We start from the raw sequence: 19,901 nt of genomic DNA, 5'->3' as shown, positions 1-19,901 counted from the left end.
AACTCATTGTGGTTGTCTTTTTAAAAATGAGTTCTTATCAACAAAAAACAAAAAGTAAAAAATGAATAAATGTATGTAATATATTATATAGACAATTTTTTCGAGGATTTTAGAGATAAAGGGGAGGTGCGACACACGCCGGTAGTTTAGCAGGACAGCTTACACCAAATTAACAAGACAAAATAATGTACAATTGCACAAACCAAATCAACAAAAGACAAAAAAACGTACAATTAGCCAACCAAATGACTAAAAAACGCATCAACTTAGACCAAATGAACAAAGACAAACAAATGTACCATAAACAAACTAAATGGACAAACGAAAAAGCAACTTCAAATAAACTAAATGAACAAAAGACAAAAAAACTTACAATAAACTAAATTAACAAAAGACAAAACAAGCTACAATTACACAAACAAAATTAACAATACACAAAAAACTTGGAATTACACAAACCAAATGACTACAAAACAAATGAACTTAGAATTACACAGACCAAATGAACAAAGACAAACAAATGTACCATAAATAAACTAAATGCACAAACGAAAAAGCAACTTAAAATAAACTAAATTAACAAAAGACAAAAAAACTTCAACTAAATTAACAAAAGTCAAAAAAACTTTATTTGACTTTCTCCCCCCACCTGACCACAGCTGCTTCCAGAGGGAAGTGGGTCGTAAACAGCGTTGCTTTTGGTCACCGAACAGTTCAAAAGAAGAGGTTGTAAAATAGTTCAAAAAGAGTTCCATAAAATAGTTCAAAGAGAGTTCGTAAAATACTTCAAAAAGAGTTTGTCTGGAAATTGGGCAGATCCTGCCATCTGTCCGCTTTGAAGTCACAGTGGAGTTTTACGAGCCTTCCTCCTGGTAGGCCCCAAAGACAGCTCCCGTCCCCCTGCCAGGAACTCAATGTAATACAAAGCTTTTGTGATCATTTAGAAACAATTATTCTAACAATTTATAATAAAGCTTTTTCGAAACAGGCTACAGGTTAGAAAAGCTCATTCAGGTTGTCTTTTTAAAAACGAGTTCTTGTCCAAATATAAAGTAAAAAATAAATAAATAATATATATACCATTTTTCCAGGATTTTAGAAATAAAGGAAAGGTGCGACACCGGCCGGTATTTTAGCGGGAGGTTAGAATCAAGGTTAGGTCTTTTGAGCAGAGGATGAATAATCGCTTTTTCGAATGCTAGGGGAACAGTGCCAGAGGAAAGTGATAAGTTAATAATATTTAACACTGATGGACCTAATAATACAAAAAGCTCCTTGATAAGTTTCCCAGGAAGTGGGTCAAGTAAACATGTTGTTTGTTTTATCCCACTTACACGCTGTAATAATTCCTCTAATGTTATTTCATCAAAGATAGAGAGACTATTTTGGAGGGCAGTGTCCGTCGTATATACAGTCGTATTTGTGTTAATAGAGCCCAGTTGTAGCTTTAATCTCCTGTCTAATCCATCCATCCATCCATCTTCTTCCGCTTATCCGAGGTCGGGTCGCGGGGGCAGCAGCTTAAGCAGGGAAGCCCAGACTTCCCTCTCCCCAGCCACTTGGTCCAGCTCCTCCCGGGGGATCCCGAGGCGTTCCCAGGCCAGCCGGGAGACATAGTCTTCCCAACGTGTCCTGGGTCTTCCCCGTGGCCTCCTGCCGGTCGGACGTGCCCTAAACACCTCCCTAGGGAGGCGTTCGGGTGGCATCCTGACCAGATGCCCGAACCACCTCATCTGGCTCCTCTCCATGTGGAGGAGCAGCGGCTTTACTTTGAGCTCCTCCCGGATGGCAGAGCTTCTCACCCTATCTCTAAGGGAGAGACCCGCCACCCGGCGGAGGAAACTCATTTGGGCCGCTTGTACCCGTGATCTTGTCCTTTCGGTCATAACCCAAAGCTCATGACCATAGGTGAGGATGGGAACGTAGATCGACCTGTAAATTGAGAGCTTTGCCTTCCGGCTCAGCTCCTTCTTCACCACAACGGATCGATACAGCGTCCGCATTACTGAAGACGCCGCATCGATCCGCCTGTCGATCTCACCATCCACTCTTCCCTCACTCGTGAACAAGACTCCCAGGTACTTGAACTCCTCCACTTGGGGCAGGGTCTCCTCCGCAACCCGGAGATGGCACTCCACCCTTTTCCGGGCGAGAACCATGGATTCGGACTTGGAGGTGCTGATTCTCATCCCAGTCGCTTCACACTCGGCTGCGAACCGATCCAGTGAGAGCTGAAGATCCTGGCCAGATGAAGCCATCAGGACCACATCATCTGCAAAAAGCAGAGACCTAATCCTGCAGACACCAAACCAGATCCCCTCAACGCCCTGACTGCACCTAGAAATTCTGTCCATAAAAGTTCAGAACAGAATGGGTGACAAAGGGCAGCCTTGGCGGAGTCCAACTCTCACTGGAAACGTGTCCGACTTACTGCCGGCAATGCGGACCAAACTCTGGCACTGATCATACAGGGAGCGGACCACCACAATCAGACAGTCCGATACCCCATACTCTCTGAGCACTCCCCACAGGACTTCCCGAGGGACACGGTCCAATGCCTTCTCCAAGTCCACAAAACACATGTAGACTGGTTGGGCAAACTCCCATGCACCCTCAAGGACCCTGCCCAGAGTATAGAGCTGGTCCACAGTTCCACGACCAGGACGATAACCACACTGTTCCTCCTGAATCCGAGGTTGGACTATCCGGCGTAGCCTCCTCTCCAGCACACCTGAATAGACCTTACCGGGAAGGCTGAGGAGTGTGATCCCACGATAGTTAGAACACACCCTCTGGTGCCCCTTCTTAAAGAGAGGAACCACCACCCCAGTCTGCCAATCCAGAGGTACCGCCCCCGATGTCCACGCGATGTTGCAGAGTCTTGTCAACCAAGACAGCCCCACAGCATCCAGAGCCTTAAGGAACTCCGGGCGGATCTCATCCACCCCCGGGGCCTTGCCACCGAGGAGCTTTTTAACTACCTCAGCAACCTCAGCCCCAGAAATAGGAGAGCCCACCACAGATTCCCCAGGGACTGCTTCCTCAGTCGCACCTCATATATATATATATATATATATATATATATATATATATATATATATATATATATATATATATATATATATATATATATATATATATATATATATATATTAATATATATATATATATATATATATATATATATATATATATATATATATATATATATATATATATATATATAAAAATATATATATATATATATATATATATATATTTATATATATATATATATATATATATATATATATATATATATATATATATATTAAATAATAATAATAATACTAATAGATTTTATTTGTAAAAAGCACTTTACGTTGAGCAAACAACCTCAAAGTGCCACAGTGTAACAATAAAAAAAATAATAGTAATAATAATAATAATAATAATAATAAAAGACAATAAAAACATCCCGATTCTAAATGGACTCATAATTTTCAAAAATCGGTTAAAATAATAATTTATTTTTATAATTATTAAACTATCAGTCGCACCTCATATATATATATATATATATATATATATATATATATATATATATATATATATATATATATATATATATATATATATATATATATATATATATATATATATATATATATATATATATATGTATATATGTATAAAATAATAATAATACTAGTAGATTTTATTTGTAAAAAGCACTTTACGTTGAGCGAACAACCTCAAAGTGCCACAGTGTAAAAATAAAAAAAATAATAGTAATAATAATAATAATAATAATAATAATAAAAGACAATAAAAACAAATAAAATATAAAGCCAGAAACAGCCAAACAGCTAGAACCAGCATGCATACCTATAAAAATCCATAAAAAGGCTTTTTTTTTTTTAAAAAAGATGGGTTTTTAAGCCTTTTTTAAAAGCATCCACAGTCTGAGGTGCCCTCAGGTGGTCAGGGAGAAACTTCATATATATATATAATATATATGAAGTTTAGTCGCACCTCATATATATATATATATATATATATATATATATATATGGGGACGGCGTGGCGAAGTTGGTAGAGTGGCCGTGCCAGCAATCGGAGTGTTGCTGGTTACTGGGGTTCAATCCCCACCTTCTACCATCCTAGTCACGTCCGTTGTGTCCTTGGGCAAGACACTTCACCCTTGCTCCTGATGGCTGCTGGTTAGCGCCTTGCATGGCAGCTCCCGCCATCAGTGTGTGAATGTGTGTGTGAATGGGTGAATGTGGAAATAGTGTCAAAGCGCTTTGAGTACCTTGAAGGTAGAAAAGCGCTATACAAGTACAACCCATTTATTTATTTCTTTATTTATATATGAGGTGCGACTAAACTTGGAGTGATAGTTTAATAATTATAAAAATAAATAATTATTTTAACCGATTTTTGAAAATTATGAATCCATTTAGAATCGGGATAAATAAGAATCACGATTCGGCGGTGTATAATTTTTTTTGTTCACCCCTAGTGGACAGGTTTGTTTCTAAAACTGCACTTTTTAAAATGCAGGCTTACTGTAGTAGCAAAAGTCAGACGTTTGGACATATTGTCATTCAATGGCTTGAAAAAATGTGTCCAAAATTGTAATTTTGAATTAATTTCCCTTTTATGCCTTTTTAAAGGAAATCTGCAGATTGGCAAGTAGCAGCTATACGTTTGAGTGCCCAAAGAATGTCTAATAACAACTTTGTTTCTCGTTTTTACTTGAATAATGCTACTAATATTCTCATGGACTGAGTGACGAAAATATTCACCGACATTTTTCACAGTTCTAGACACATTTATTTATTGGCATGAAGTCAATGGTATTACACAAAGTTTAAATATCGCAATATTGCACTTCTCTATAAGTACAATGTCATTGTTTTGGGGGGACATTTTGACACTTATTAAAAATAATTTTACGTCAATAATTACAATTATTGTGGTAAATTACGGTTGTCTTCTTAAAAATGAGTTCTTATCAAAAAAAAAGGTAACAACTAAATAAATGTATGTAATATTATGTATATCCAATTTTTTGGAGGATTTTAGAGATAAAGGGGAGGTGCCACACCGGCAGGTGGCTTAGCAGAATGTCAGAATGGAGGTTAGGTCTTTATCATTTTGCCTCAAAGATACTTTTTCTAGCAAGCGAGGTGGTCGCTTTCAAACGTGTCGCTAGCATTGTTTCTCGCCTTCTTCCTGGTCCGACCATGTAAGCCACGCCCCACCAAAAAGAAAAACAAGACGAACATTGATTGTGACGTATTTGGTCATTTATTTGTTCAATCTCATCTTAAATATTGGAATCGGTGCCGAATTCTATAATTCTACAAGTAGTGACCTAATTACGGAGTTCACGTAAAATAGAACGGTATCGTAATTTGATACTATTTACATTTTTTATTTATCTTCAGTTTATCGATTACTTTCCGACAATATCGGTATCGGACTACACTCGATGCTCCAATATTAGAATGGAAAACCACCCCTTGTAATTATAGTGTTTATGTTTGTTTTGAGGATGTTTCAGCAAGAAACGATAGCGAAAGAAAGAAAATGACGCTGTAAGCAAGAAACAGGATTTACCCGATATATTTGACCGACAAGGTGATGTATGTTAGGTTCTTGAGCGGGTGGAATAGGAGAGTGTAGTGGGAATAAATGGAGAATGTCTGGTGTCAAAGTGGAGGCAGAGAATGTCAAGAAGAGATATGAAATATTCTGCTCTTTCAACACGTCTTAACAAGCTGAAAGTTTGAAGGCAAGTATTGCACGCTCCTTCTTCTGCTATCTCGAAACTTTTACTGGTGTAGCTATGGCAATACTACAGTATAGGAATCTTTTGTACCTTTTAATATTATTACTAATCTTGCTGATTCACGTCAAATCCAACGGTGCCATGTTTTACTTCGCCCACAGCTGCAAAGAACGCACCAGTAAAGTAAGGCTCTAGCTCAGGGGTGGGCAATTAATTTTTACCGGGGGCCGCATGAGCAACCCGAGCACTGCTGGAGGGCCACACCGACAATATTTCCATTAAATTTTGCTCAAACTATTTTTGATATACCGTAAGATAAATAATAATAATAATAATAATAATTTAATTCAACCTAACTTAACTTTATACAAAAGCAGATTGCTTATGATGGTTTTATTTTGAACACTGTCTTACACAACACTTCCTGATGTATAATACAATGCAAAAATGTCCATTTCTGTCACTTTATCCTGCATCCTCTTTAAAAGTCCAACATTTTTCCCCGTCAGATTTGGACAACCATCTGTTGTCACACCTGCCAGCTTGTCCCGTTTCAGTCCTAACATGTCCAAACACGCATTTACCTATGTGAACAAGTCATTACCTGTGGTTGTCTCTTTAATTGACTGCATCGCTGCCAGCTCCTCCGTGATTTGAAAGTCTGCAGTTATCCCACGTAAGAAGATGAGCAGCTGGGCGGTGTCACGTACATCGCAGCTCTCATCCAAAGCCAGCGAAAAACAGTCAAATTCGGCCGTTCTGTTCTTCAGCTGAAGCTCCAAGTTTCCAGCGATGGTCTCAACCCGCCTCGTTACAGTGCGTCGGGAGAGTGACACGTTCTCAAGTGCGTCCCTCTTCTCCGGACGTGTCAGCGCAACAGAGTCCAATAAGCACTCCTTAATAAACTCTCCGTCAGAAAACGCCTTACTTTTTCTGGCGATATTCTTTAAGCACAGCAACCTGTGTAGCACAAATTAAGCACACGGCTTTACCTTTAATTTCTCTAAAGAAATACTTGGCAGTCCATGTCTTGTTGAAAACACGGCATTCCTCATTAACTTTTCTCTTTTTAGCGTCTCTTGGGTAAGCGTGCATCACTTGTCGCTGTGCACCTTCACTCACATGTTACACACGGACATACGCCCATAAATAACACTTTTCAAAATAAAAGCAGCACAGTTGTATTGCACGCACGGCATACATGTTTTTTTAAATTTAATTTGTCATTTGTGATTGCCGCTGTTCACATTCACTCACAATCGCGCACGAGCATACGTCCACACAGAAGTAATACAAATAACGCTTTTCAAAACAAAAGCAGCACCGTTGTATTGCACACTCGACATAGATACTTTTTTACATTTATTTTGTAATTTATGATTGGCCTCACTCAGGCCGGACAGGGACGAACAAAGGGCCGCAGAATGCCCAGGTCTGCTCTAGCTCGATGCTAATATACATTGACTTTGCTATTGACATGCCGCTGGCTAGCATTAGCGATTTTACATGGCCATTTCGACACCTCCAAATGCGTTGATGAAAAGTGCAACTAAGATGCAGGTTACAATCAAACAGCTGGTGCCTAACAAGTACAATACTTGCAGTATTAACCTTTTTAGGGCGCAACTAACCCTTCATGCCGTACTTGCAAATAAGACTCGGAAATGTGAGAATAAAACAAGTAAAACAACAACTGGATGGCAGTTATCGTAATTAGCTCATTTTTAATAATGGCAATAGAAAAAAAGAGATTTTATCGTAAAAAACAATTCATATTTATCAACACACACAAACTGAAAACTGGTATCGTTAAGTACCAGTATCGATACCCAGGTACTGGGAATTGGTTCCGCATCGGTTCAAATGTGAGCAACATAAACATCATGTGTTGCCTTCATTATATTTCATTTATTTTTTTAAGTCATTTTGATAGTAGGCTAATATAACTAATATAGACACTTACATCATGTGTTGTCTTCATTATAACACTTTTATAAAACTTTTAAAGTCATTTTGATAGTAGGCTAATATAGACACTTACAGCATGTGTTTCCTTCATTATAACACTTTTATAAGACTTTTAAAGTCAGTAGGCTAATATAGACAATTACATCATGTGTGGTCTTCATTATAACACTTATATAAGACTTTTAATGTCATTTTGATAGTAGGCTAATATAACTAATATAGACACTTACATCATGTGTTGCCTTCATTAAAACACTTTTATAAGACTTTTAAAGTCATTTTGATAGTAGGCTAATATAGACACTTACATCATGTGTTGTCTTCATTATAACACTTATATAAGACTTTTAAAGTCATTTTGATAGTAGGCTAATATAGCTAATATAGACACTTACATCATGTGTTGTCTTCATTATAACACTTATATAAGACTTTTAATGTAATTTTGATAGTAGGCTAATATAGACACTTACATCATGTGTTGCCTTCATTATAACTCTTATATAAGACTCAGTTGTGTATTTGATGTCACGGGTGTTGTTGTGTGTGTCAGTTGTGTATTTGATTTCCCGGGTGTTGTTGTGTGTGTCAGTTGTGTATTTGATGTCCCGGGTGTTGTTGTGTGTGTCAGTTGTGTATTTGATGTCTCGGGTGTTGTTGTGTGTATCAGTTGTGTATTTGATGTCCTGGGTGTTGTTGTGTGTGCAGGAGGAGGACATCTTGGACCTGCTGGAGCAATGTGAACTGGACGACGAGAAGCTGATGGGCAAATCCTCCAGGCAGCGCGGCCCTAAGGTGCGTGAGTACAGAGCAGGATAGAGGCCACACCCCTCCAAGGTGCGTGAGTACAGAGCAGGATAGAGGCCACACCCCTCCAAGGTGCGTGAGTACAGAGCAGAATAGAGGCCACACCCCTCCAGGGACCCCCGGTAACAAGTAGGTAGGCGGTAGGCAGGCAGGTGCGCGGGTCTGATGTCCGCCGAGAGTCGCGAGTCGTGTGTTGGCTCCAGGGGAAAGAATCAAAAGAGAAGAGGAGAGCGCCTCCAGGGGACGGATGTCTTTCTTGCCATACCATCTTTCTCTCCTTCTTCTTCTCTCCATCACCTCATCATCTTTCTCTCCTTCTTCTTCTCTCCATCACCTCACCATCTTTCTCTCCTTCTTCTTCTCTCCATCACCTCATCATCTTTCTCTCCTTCTTCTTCTCTCCATCACCTCACCATCTTTCTCTCCTTCTTCTTCTCTCCATCACCTCACTAGCATTCCACAAGCACACAGTCCTCCACTGGACCACAGGCCCACTGGACCACTGGACCACTGGACCACTAGACCACTGGACCACAGGCCCACTGGACCACTGGACCACTAGACCACAGGACCACTAGACCACCGGACCACTAGACCACTGGACCACTAGACCACTGGACCACTAGACCATTGGGCCACTAGACCACTGGACCACTAGACTACTAGATCACTATACCACTGGACCACTAGACCACTGGACCATTGGACCACTAGACCACCGGACCACCAGACCACTAGACCACTGGACCACCGGACTACCGGACCACTAGACCACATGACCACTGGACCACTAGACCACTTGACAACTAGACCACCGGACCACCAGACCACTAGACCACTAGACCACATGACCACTAGACCACTGGACCACTAGACCACTGGACCACTAGACCACTGGACCACTAGACCACCAGACCACCAGACCACTAGACCACATGACCACTGGACCAATAGACCACTGGACCACTAGATCACTAGACCACCGGACCACCAGACCACTAGACCACCGGACCACCAGACCACCAGACCACCAGACCACTAGACCACTGGACCACCGGACCACTAGACCACTAGACCACTGGACCACTAGACCACTAGACCACTGGACCACTAGACCACTGGACCACTGCATCATTAGACCACTGGACCAATAGACCACTGGACCACAGGACCACTAGACCACTAGACCACTAGACCACTAGACCACTGGACCACTGCACCATTAGACCACTAGACCACTGGACCATGGGACCACTGGACCACTAGACCACTAAACCACTGGACCACTAGACCACTAGACAACTAGACCACTAGACCACTGGACCACTGCACCATTAGACCGCTAGACCACTGGACCACCGGACCGCAGGACCACTGGACCACTACACCACTAGACCACACTTTGGTCACCAAGTCCCACCTCTGAAGACTTGGCTCTCCAAGTTCCACAATGACCCACATTAGGACTTTGTCACTGCACGAGTACAAGTAAGCACACCCACGTTGTACGGGGGCACGGAAGCACTTGTGATCTAGTTGATCCCAGACTCGGCCTCTGGGGGGCGGGGGGGCCTCAGTTTGGGGCCAGGGGCCAAACTGGGCAAAGGTGTGGAGGGGGGGGGGGGCATGTGGGCAAATTTGCCATCCATGGTTGTCTAAAAGCCTGGAGTTGCTTCTTCGTTAGCAGTGGCCATTTATTTTTCATGTCTAGCAACTATTTCTTCTTCGTTAGTGGAGACTTTTTTTTCTAGTTGGGCATTGAATATTTCTTCTTCGTTTGTAGCAGCTACTTCTTCCTTTCTTGTTATTTGATGCTGGTTATTTCTTCTTCGTTTGTAGCAGCTACTTCTTCCTTTCTTGTTAGTTGATGCTGGTTATTTCTTCTTCGTTTGTAGCAGCTACTTCTTCCTTTCTTGTTAGTTGATGCTGGTTATTTCTTCTTCGTTTGTAGCAGCTACTTCTTCCTTTCTTGTTAGTTGATGCTGGTTATTTCTTCTTCGTTTGTAGCAGCTACTTCTTCCTTTCTTGTTATTTGATGCTGGTTATTTCTTCTTCGTTTGTAGCAGCTACTTCTTCCTTTCTTGTTAGTTGATGCTGGTTATTTCTTCTTCGTTTGTAGCAGCTACTTCTTCCTTTCTTGTTAGTTGATGCTGGTTATTTCTTCTTCGTTTGTAGCAGCTACTTCTTCCTTTCTTGTTAGTTGATGCTGGTTATTTCTTCTTCGTTTGTAGCAGCTACTTCTTCGTTTTTTGTTAGTTGATGCTGGTTATTTCTTCTTCGTTTGTAGCAGCTACTTCTTCCTTTCTTGTTAGTTGATGCTGGTTATTTCTTCTTCGTTTGTAGCAGCTACTTCTTCCTTTCTTGTTAGTTGATGCTGGTTATTTCTTCTTCGTTTGTAGCAGCTACTTCTTCCTTTCTTGTTAGTTGATGCTGGTTATTTCTTCTTCGTTTGTAGCAGCTACTTCTTCGTTTTTTGTTAGTTGATGCTGGTTATTTCTTCTTCGTTTGTAGCAGCTACTTCTTCGTTTTTTGTTAGTTGATGCTGGTTATTTCTTCTACGCTCGTGGTAGCTATTTGTTCTTTGTTCGTAGCAGCTATATCTTCTTCGGTGGTGACAATTATTCCTTCTTTGTTCTTGACAGCTATTTCTTCTTCATTGGTGGCAATTATTTCTTCTTTGCTTGTGGTAGCTATTTCTTCTTTGTGGGTGAGGGTTATTTCTTCTTTGTTCGTAGCAGCTATTTCTTCTTTGTGCTGGGCAATCATTTGTTTTTCGCTCGTGGTAGCTATTTCTTTTTGTGGGCGACGGTTATTTCTTCTTTCTTTGTAGCAGCTATTTCTTCTTCGCGGGTAGCAATTATTTCTTCTTCGTTCCTGAGCATTGTCGATTATTTTTTTAGTTTCTTGACGGTTATTTATTTTTGTTTGTAGCGGCTATTTCTTCTTCGTGGGTGGCAATCATTATTTCTTCGTTTGTGTTAGCTATTTCTTCTCCGTGGGTGGCAACTATATATATTTCTTCGCTCGTTGTAGCTAGTAGCAGCCACTTCTTCGTTTCTTGTTAGTTGATGCTGGTTATTTCTTCTTCGTTTGTAGCAGCTACTTCTTCCTTTCTTGTTAGTTGATGCTGGTTATTTCTTCTTCGTTTGTAGCAGCTACTTCTTTGTTTTTTGTTAGTTGATGATTTCTTCGCTCATGGTAGGTATTTTTTCTTCGTGAGTGGCAATCATTTCTTCCTTGTTTGTGTTTGCTATTTCTTCTTTGCTCGTGGCAGCTGTTTCTTATTTGTTTTTTGTGGGTGGCAATCACTTCTTATTTGTTCCTGGGCATTGAATATTTCCTTTTCCTTTCTCGTTAGTTGATGTCGGTTATATCTTCTTCATTCCTAGCAGCTATTTCTTCTTTGTTGCCAGGCATTGAAAGTAGGAACCTCATGAAAAATATGAAAGATCATTGGAATGTGGGTTGGGTTCTTGTTGATGCCAACACACCATTGTGGGAGCTCTGAGACTTCTTTCAAAGCGTCAAATATTCCAATGTGGACCCTTTACCTTGTAGATGATGATTCCAAGTTGGATTAAGCAGTTTGGCAAAGATTTAGTTGCAGTTCTGACCAGCAGATTGTGTTGCACACGTCATGACCGGGAAGACCACCTTTGCTTCTTCATGGCTCTCCTTCTGATAAAACTGCTGCAAGTGTCTTAGCGCCACCTAAACTTGCTTCAGAATCAAGGAGACAAAAACCCAGAATCAAACCAGAGTCCTCAGTTTGAAGTTTGGTGCAAAGTGTGCGATAATTAACGAACCTCGTTTGAGGGATAGCGAGCCGAGTCCAGTTTCACGTAAATGAATTCTCTGCCGGTCTTCCTCCTAATTTCTCCCTCTATTAACCTGCTGCTCCTCTTTGTCTCCTCATGTCTTCCATCACTAACTAGCCTGCGGTGACTGCCATCACTTCCTGCCCAATTACTTCTCTGGCCTGACAGCGCTGACCAGCTAATCGTAGCATAACAGATGTATGCATGCTTTATTCATCAGCCCAGCAGAATGTCACACACTTTGATCAACCAAGAACTTGAATTCTGACTGTCCAAACTTACTGCCTGATAATCAACTGGGTCTGAACATTTTAGAACCATTCAGCATTGAAACCTTTATTTCAAGTCAGTGCTTTAGAGGTTTCCCCATTGTGGGATTAATACAAGTCTGTAATACATCAATTCAATCAAATCAAGTGTAGATCAAATATATCCAGTTGCAATCAGCAAAGTTAATTCAAGTGTTGTTGTTTTTTAAATCCAGGATTATTTGTGTCACTATTACAAAAGCTGTTTTGGACACTGAGCGTTTGAATTTTGTTATTAGAATTGTTTTTAATGCTGACAATTTAATTTGATAAAATGTGTGTCTTTGATAATTCAGTGTTCAAATTCAGTGTAAAAAAAATAGTGCAGAAAATTTCAGTGTAAAAAAAATTGGCTTAGAAAAATTAAATGTAGGAAAATTCAGTGCCAAAAAACCCCAGTGTACTAAAATTCAATTGAAAAAAATTCAGTGTAAAAAAAGAAATAGTGCACCAAAATTAATTGTAAAAAAATTCAGTTCAGAAAAATTAAACGTCCAAAAATTCAGGGTAAAAAAAAATAAAAAATGGTGTAAAAACTATTCAGTGTAACAAATCTGTTTGTGAAAGAATACAGTGTAAAAAAAAATCAGTGCAGACATTTTTTTTGTAAAAATAATTCAGTTTAGAAAAAAATCCATGCAGAAATGTTCAGTGTAAAACAATTCAGTGTAAGAAAATCCAGCGTAAAAAAAAACAAGTTTAGAAAACATAAATGTAGAAAAATTCAGTGCAAAACAGTTCATCCATCCATCCATTGTCTACCGTTTGTCCATTTCAGGGTCACGAGGGGTGCTGGAGCCTATCTCAGCTGCATTCAATCGGGGTACACAGTGTATGAAAAAAATTCAGCGCACAAACATACAGCGTAAAAAAATCAGCTCAGAAATACTCTGCTTTCAAAAATTTAGTTTAGAAAAATTTAGTGTAAAAAAAATTCAGTGTAAAATAATTTAATGTAAAAAAAATCAGTTTAGAAAAATAAATGTAGTAAAATTCACAAAATTGCAGCGTAAAAAAATCCGCTCAAAAACTTTCAGCTGAAAAAAAATCAGTTTAGAAAAATTTTGTGTGTAAAAAATCAGTGTAAAAAATCCAGTGTAAAAAAAATCAGTTTAGAAAAATTAAATGCCATAAAATTCAGTGCAAAACAAATTCAGTGTACTTAAATTTAACTAAAAATAATGCAGCGTGAAAAAAGTAGTGCACAACAATTTAGCGTAAAAAAATTCAGTTCAGAAAAATGAAACCTAAAAAAATTCAGGGTAAAAAAAAATGTAGTGTAAAAAACTATTCGGTGTAAAAAATCTGTGAAAGAAGAAGTCAGTGTAAAAAAAATCAGTGCAGAAAAATTTTGTGTAAAATTATTCAGTATCGAAAAAATCAATGCAGAAATGTTCAGTGTAAACCAATTCAGTATAAGAAAATTTAGTGTAAAAAAACCCAGTATATAAAAAATAAATGTAGAACAATTCAGTGCAAAACAATTCAGATTATGAAAATTCTATTTTTTAAAAATTAGTGGAAAAAAAATTAGTGTACAAAAATTCAGCATGAAAAAATCAGCTGAGAAATATTTTGCTTAAAAACATAATTGGGGGTTAAATCACCAAATGATTCCCGGGCTGCTCACTGCTCCCCTGTGGGGATGGGTCAAATGCAGAGGATAATTTCACTGGACCTAGTGTGTGTGTGTGGCAATCATTGGCACTTTAACTTTGAACTTTTTAATTCAGTTTAGAGAAATTTAGTGTGTAAAAACTCAAGTGTGAAATAATTTAGTGTCAAAAATCCAGTGTAAAAACATTCAGTTTAGAACAATCAAATGTAGTCAAATTCAGTGCAAAACAAATCCAGTGTATGAAAATTCAATTGAAAAAAATGAGTGCACAAAAATTCAGCGTAAAAAAATCAGCTCAGAAATATTCCGCGTTGAAAAATTCAGTGCAGAAATATTATTTGCTTTAAGACCCACTTTGGGTAAATTAAGACTGAAGATTCTTAATGAACCAGAAGTGAGTCTTAAGAACTTTTTAAGCAACAAATATTTCTGCACTGAATTTTTATTCACTCAATGTTTGTGCACTGAAATTTTATACACCGAGTTTTTACGCACTTGATTTTAAAACACTTTATTTTTACAAACTGAATATTTAAACACATTTTGCTCTAACATTGTAATCCAATTAGATTGTTAGCATAATTTCATGTAAAAAAAAAAATTCAGTTCACAAAATTAAAACGCAAAAAATTCAGTTACATGAATTCCGTGTCAAAAAAAAAGCTTTGTTAATAAGAACCTCCATTTTTTTTAGCCTGGATTTCAACAACAACACACAACCATGTAAAGTAACAATATATATATATAGCCTATACGTGTATATATATGTACATATTATATTAATATAATAAATATATAACTAATAATTAAAATAATTGTATATTAAGAGTATGTGAAAGTTCCACTCCTACATTGTTTACTTCCCTGATGACCTCCTTAAAGCTTTGTAGTCAGTCAGAAATAAAATAAAATACAACAAACATGGATAATTGTGGAGAGTGTTTTGTATATTTCCCATCATGCATCGTAGAGGCTCTAAATGGGTGTCATTTTAAATGATGTATGGTGTTTGGACATTTTTTAAATGATATTCACAAAGTTTAGTGAGCAGGTTGTGTTATGTGTGACCATCGTGTTGACTTTTTCTGTTTGCATATTTTTTTTTTTTGCGCCATGACTAGGGAAGGTTGTTTGGATCGGGTCGTATAAGTTAATGCTGTGCTAGACCCTCTCCTAAGCCTATTTAGTTTTTTCTCAGTTTATCCGCGAGTCTCTTTCCGTCGGACCTGAAAGCGAATGCATTTAGTCTTTAGATGTGGCTAGCAGATAGTTAGCGTAGTTCTTGACGAGAACTCCCGTGATTTGCTGACATTTCCAACATTTGCCAGGCAGCATCTCCATGTTCTCCTTGCCCTGACGTGTTCTCCTCCGCCCGCCAGCCCCTGAGCGCCATGCCCGAGTGCAGCCAGACGCCACGTCAGCGACCGGACTACCTTGCCCACTTCGGCAGCGGCGCTGAAAACTCCTGCTCTTCGTCAGAGGAAGAGGACGACGAGAGGAGGAAGGCGGGCGGCGAGAAGAGGGAGAAGAAGGTCTCCTACGACCTCCGGGTCAAGGACAAGAACTTGGCTGAGCGCTCAGGTGAACTTTGGGGTTTTTCTCATTTTAATGACGCTTTGAGGCTTTTTCCTTCATGACACTTGAACGCATCATTAGGGACTCTTGGACAGAATTCTCTGGAAAATAGAAAAAAGAGAAATGTGCCACATGATTCATATCTCATGTCCTAACATATCTTTACATCCGAGGTGTTTTATGCTCTTTGTCAAAGAAAACCTTGCTTTTATTATGACAAACACACAAAATACACACCTTTTCCCCAAAAAAACATATTTCAAAGTGTAGTATTTGATGTGAACTAATTGGTGCCTTGAATAGTTCATTAATTCATAACAACATTGATTTTTAGTCATTATTATTTTTCGAGAAATGACAGGTTTTATTAAAAAAAAGTACACTAAAGGTCTTAGGGTTCCAAATGGGTCACACTGATGAGTGTTAGGAATATGACATATATATATATTTATTTTTTTTTGGCTTTATTTTCACTGCTTGAAAGTAAACTTCTAATCTATCCGTCAATTATGATTTTTGTGTGGGTTTCATGCTCTCAGTCAAAGAAAACCTTAGTTTTTGATGCGGAAAACACACAAAATACACACCTTTTTCCCAAAAAACCTATTTCAAAGTGTAGTATTTGATGTGACGTAATTAGATCCTTGAATACTTAATTAATTCATAACAACATTGATTTTTATTCGTTATTATTTTTTGAGCAATGACAGTTTTATATTAAAAAAAGTACACTAAAGGTCTTGGGGCTCCAAAAGGGTCCCACTCATGAGTGTTAGGAATGAGACATATATATTATTGGTTTGAACTACTTTCACTGCTTGAAAGGAAACATCTGGGGCCGTACTTATCAAGCTTCTTAGAATGACTCCTAAGAAGTCTGCTAAGAGTTGACTTAAGAGTAAATCAATTCTTGGCTGAAAGCTGCACTTAAAAGTTAGTTATCAAGCGTCTTACTCACACTTTCAGCGAAGTGTGGGACTGAATCTTAAGTGTCACACTCAGAGCTGAATTACGACATTACTATGTGCCGTAAACGCAATTTTAGGTGACGTCATTTCTGTGTCCATAGAAATGACCAATCACGGAAGGGAATCCGTTGTCTAAGAATAAAGAAATATCTTGGAAATATTGAAGTGGACAATGGGAGTGTATATTTTGACAATAAACTACAAAATAATACAAAACAAACTAGTCCCCGCCGGCACTCACGCTACCGCTCCCTCTCTTCTCTCGCCCACACACTCACTGACGTCACTCACCTCACGGCCACACACATACGCTACTGTCATAACATTTTCTTTCCAATTCATTAATTAGGCAACTAATTTGAAACTGGTGTGGGTGGCTCTATATATACTAGCCCACTGCAGACACATGCAGAAATCAACATGGAATCGAAAAGTATTAAATCTGTGACAAAAATAATATCCGCTCTGTCTAAACGATACCGTTTGATCAGCTGCTCGTCATAAAAAAAACAACCCAACATTGTTCCGTTCCCTGAACGTTGGCGCACGTCTCTCTCGCCTCAGTGCCATCCCCTGCTGGCAACTCCTAACCACTTAAGACACCTCTGAAGGTCTCTTAAATATCGTGGAGAGTAGGAGTGATTCTTAGACTTAAGAACGTTGATAAAAAGCTTTTATTCTTAAGTTTGAGAGTAGGACTAAATTTCGCAAATTCTCAGGACTTAAGTGTAAAATGGCACTCTAAGAAGCTTGATAAGTACGGCCCCTGGTCTATCCGTCAATTATGTTTTTTGTGTGTGTGTCTTTTATGCTCTTTGTCAATGAAAACCTTAGTTTTTGATGCGGAAAATACACAAAATACACACCTTTTTCCCCAAAAAACATATTTCAAAGTGTAGTATTTGATGTGAACTAATTGGTGTCTTGAATAGTTCATTAATTCATAACAACATTGATTTTTATCCATTATTATTTTTCGAGAAATGACAGGTTTTATAAAAAAAAAAGTACACTAAAGGTCTTGGGGCTCCAAAAGGGTCCCACTCATGAGTGTTAGGAATGAGACATATATTATTGGTTTGAACTACTTTCACTGCTTGAAAGGAAACTTCTGATCTATCCGTCAATTATGTTTTTTGTGTGGGTTTTATGCTCTCAGTCAAAGAAAACCTTAGTTTTTGATAGGAAAAAACACACAAAATATGTCAAAATAGAATATTTGATGTGAACTAATTGGTGTCTTGAATAGTTCATTAATTCATAACAACGTTGATTTTTATTCATTATTATTTTTTGAGCAATGACAGTTTTATATAAAAGTATTAAAAAATAAGTGATATATTATTTTTTCTTAACTTTCACTGCTTGAATCTCTGCATCAACTTCACATCTATCGAGCCTTTAGTTTTTGTTTCTTGTTTTTTTTTATGTTGTATGCTCTTTTTCAGAGAAAACCTGTGTTTTAAGATGGCAAACACATGTGCAACATTTACCCCCAAAATACTTCAAAGTGTAATATTTCATGTAAAGTAATTGGAGTTTTAAATAGGTCAATATTTCATAACAACATTGATTTTCATTCATTATTATTTGAGCAGTGACAGTTCAAAAAAAGTGTTATTTTTTTCTAATAATATTTTTAAAATGTGCCACTGGTCGTTAAAAAGTTAGCTGCGGGCTGCAAATGCACATTTATACACCCTTGGTCCAGGGTCTACCCCGCCTCTCACCAAAAGCCAGCTGTGACCTCCCAAGAATGTTCTAGAACAATGACTCTATATTTAAACACAGTGTTACCGTTAATAAAATAAAATAATTCAGTTTAGAAAAAAATCCATTTAAGTAAGATCATTACAGAAATATTCAGTGTAAAACAATTCAGTGTACGAAGATCCAGTTTAGAAAAAATACATGTTCAGTGCAAAAGAATTCAGTGTATGACAATTCGATTAAAAACAAATTCAGTGGAAAAAAATCTGCTCTGAAATATTCTGCATAAAACAATTCAGTGTACAACAATTTAGTGTCAAAAAAATTCAGTATATAGAAATTCAGTGTCAAAAAAATTAGTGCAGAAAAATTCAGTTTAGAAAAAATTCTGTGCAAAATCCTTCAGTGTACTAAAATTCAATTTAAAAAAAATAAGTAAAAAAAAAATTCAGTTCAGAAAAATTAAACGTAAAGAATTCAGTGTAGAAAAATCGGTGCAGAAAAACTGTGTAATATTACGGTGGCCAAAAACATTTAAAAAAAACCTTGTTTTTAATGAATACTTGGGCCTACTGCATTTGAAGGTGGAGCTTGGTGAGGAACGTTTAGAAGCGTTGCTCCAGAAGTATGAGCACTGGACCTTTAACACCACAAGTACAAACCCTGTTTCCATATGAGTTGGGAAATGGTGTTAGATGTAAATATAAACGGAATACAATGATTTGCAAATCCTTTTCAAGCCATATTCAGTTGAATATGCTACAAAGACAACATATTTCATGTTCAAACTCAAACTTTATTTTTTTTTTTTGCAAATAATCATTAACTTTAGAATTTGATGGCAGCAACACGTGACAAAGAAGTTGTGAAAGGTGGCAATAAATACTGATAAAGTTGAGGAATGCTCATCAAACACTTATTTGGAACATCCCACAGGTGAACAGGCTAATTGGGAACAGGTGGGTGCCATGATTGGCTATAAAAGTAGATTCCATGAAATGCTCAGTCATTCACAAACAAGGATGGGGCGAGGGTCACCACTTTGTCAACAAATGCCTGAGCAAATTGTTGAACAGTTTAAGAACAACCTTTCTCAAGCAGCTATTGCAAGGAATTGAGGGATTTCACCATCTACGCTCCGTAATATCATCAAAGGGTTGAGAGAATGTGGAGAAATCACTGCAGGTAAGCAGCTAAGCCCGTGACCTTCCATCCCTCAGGCTGTACTGCATCAACAAGCCACATCAGTGTGTAAAGGATATCACCACATGGAACACTTCAGAAAGCCACTGTCAGTAACTACAGTTGGTCGCTACACCTGTAAGTGCAAGTTAAAACTCTCCTATGCAA

At 38.2% G+C, this 19,901-nt stretch overlaps 1 protein-coding gene across 1 annotated transcript in view; it reads left to right on the top strand.

Annotated features, from left to right (window-relative positions):
- The window catches only part of LOC133634980 (tubulin polyglutamylase TTLL7-like), a 120,647-nt gene that overhangs the window by 50,250 nt on the left and 50,496 nt on the right, over positions 1-19,901 (top strand). Inside the window, exons 8-9 of the mRNA XM_062027640.1 lie at positions 8,456-8,542; positions 15,678-15,879. Of these exons, the coding sequence (XP_061883624.1) occupies positions 8,456-8,542; positions 15,678-15,879 (289 nt within the window). The remainder of the gene's footprint in view (positions 1-8,455; positions 8,543-15,677; positions 15,880-19,901) is intronic.

Source organism: Entelurus aequoreus, linkage group LG19 (assembly GCF_033978785.1).
Source record: "Entelurus aequoreus isolate RoL-2023_Sb linkage group LG19, RoL_Eaeq_v1.1, whole genome shotgun sequence".
NCBI classification, from domain to species: domain Eukaryota; kingdom Metazoa; phylum Chordata; class Actinopteri; order Syngnathiformes; family Syngnathidae; genus Entelurus; species Entelurus aequoreus.
This window is presented reverse-complemented; position numbering and strand designations above follow the sequence as displayed.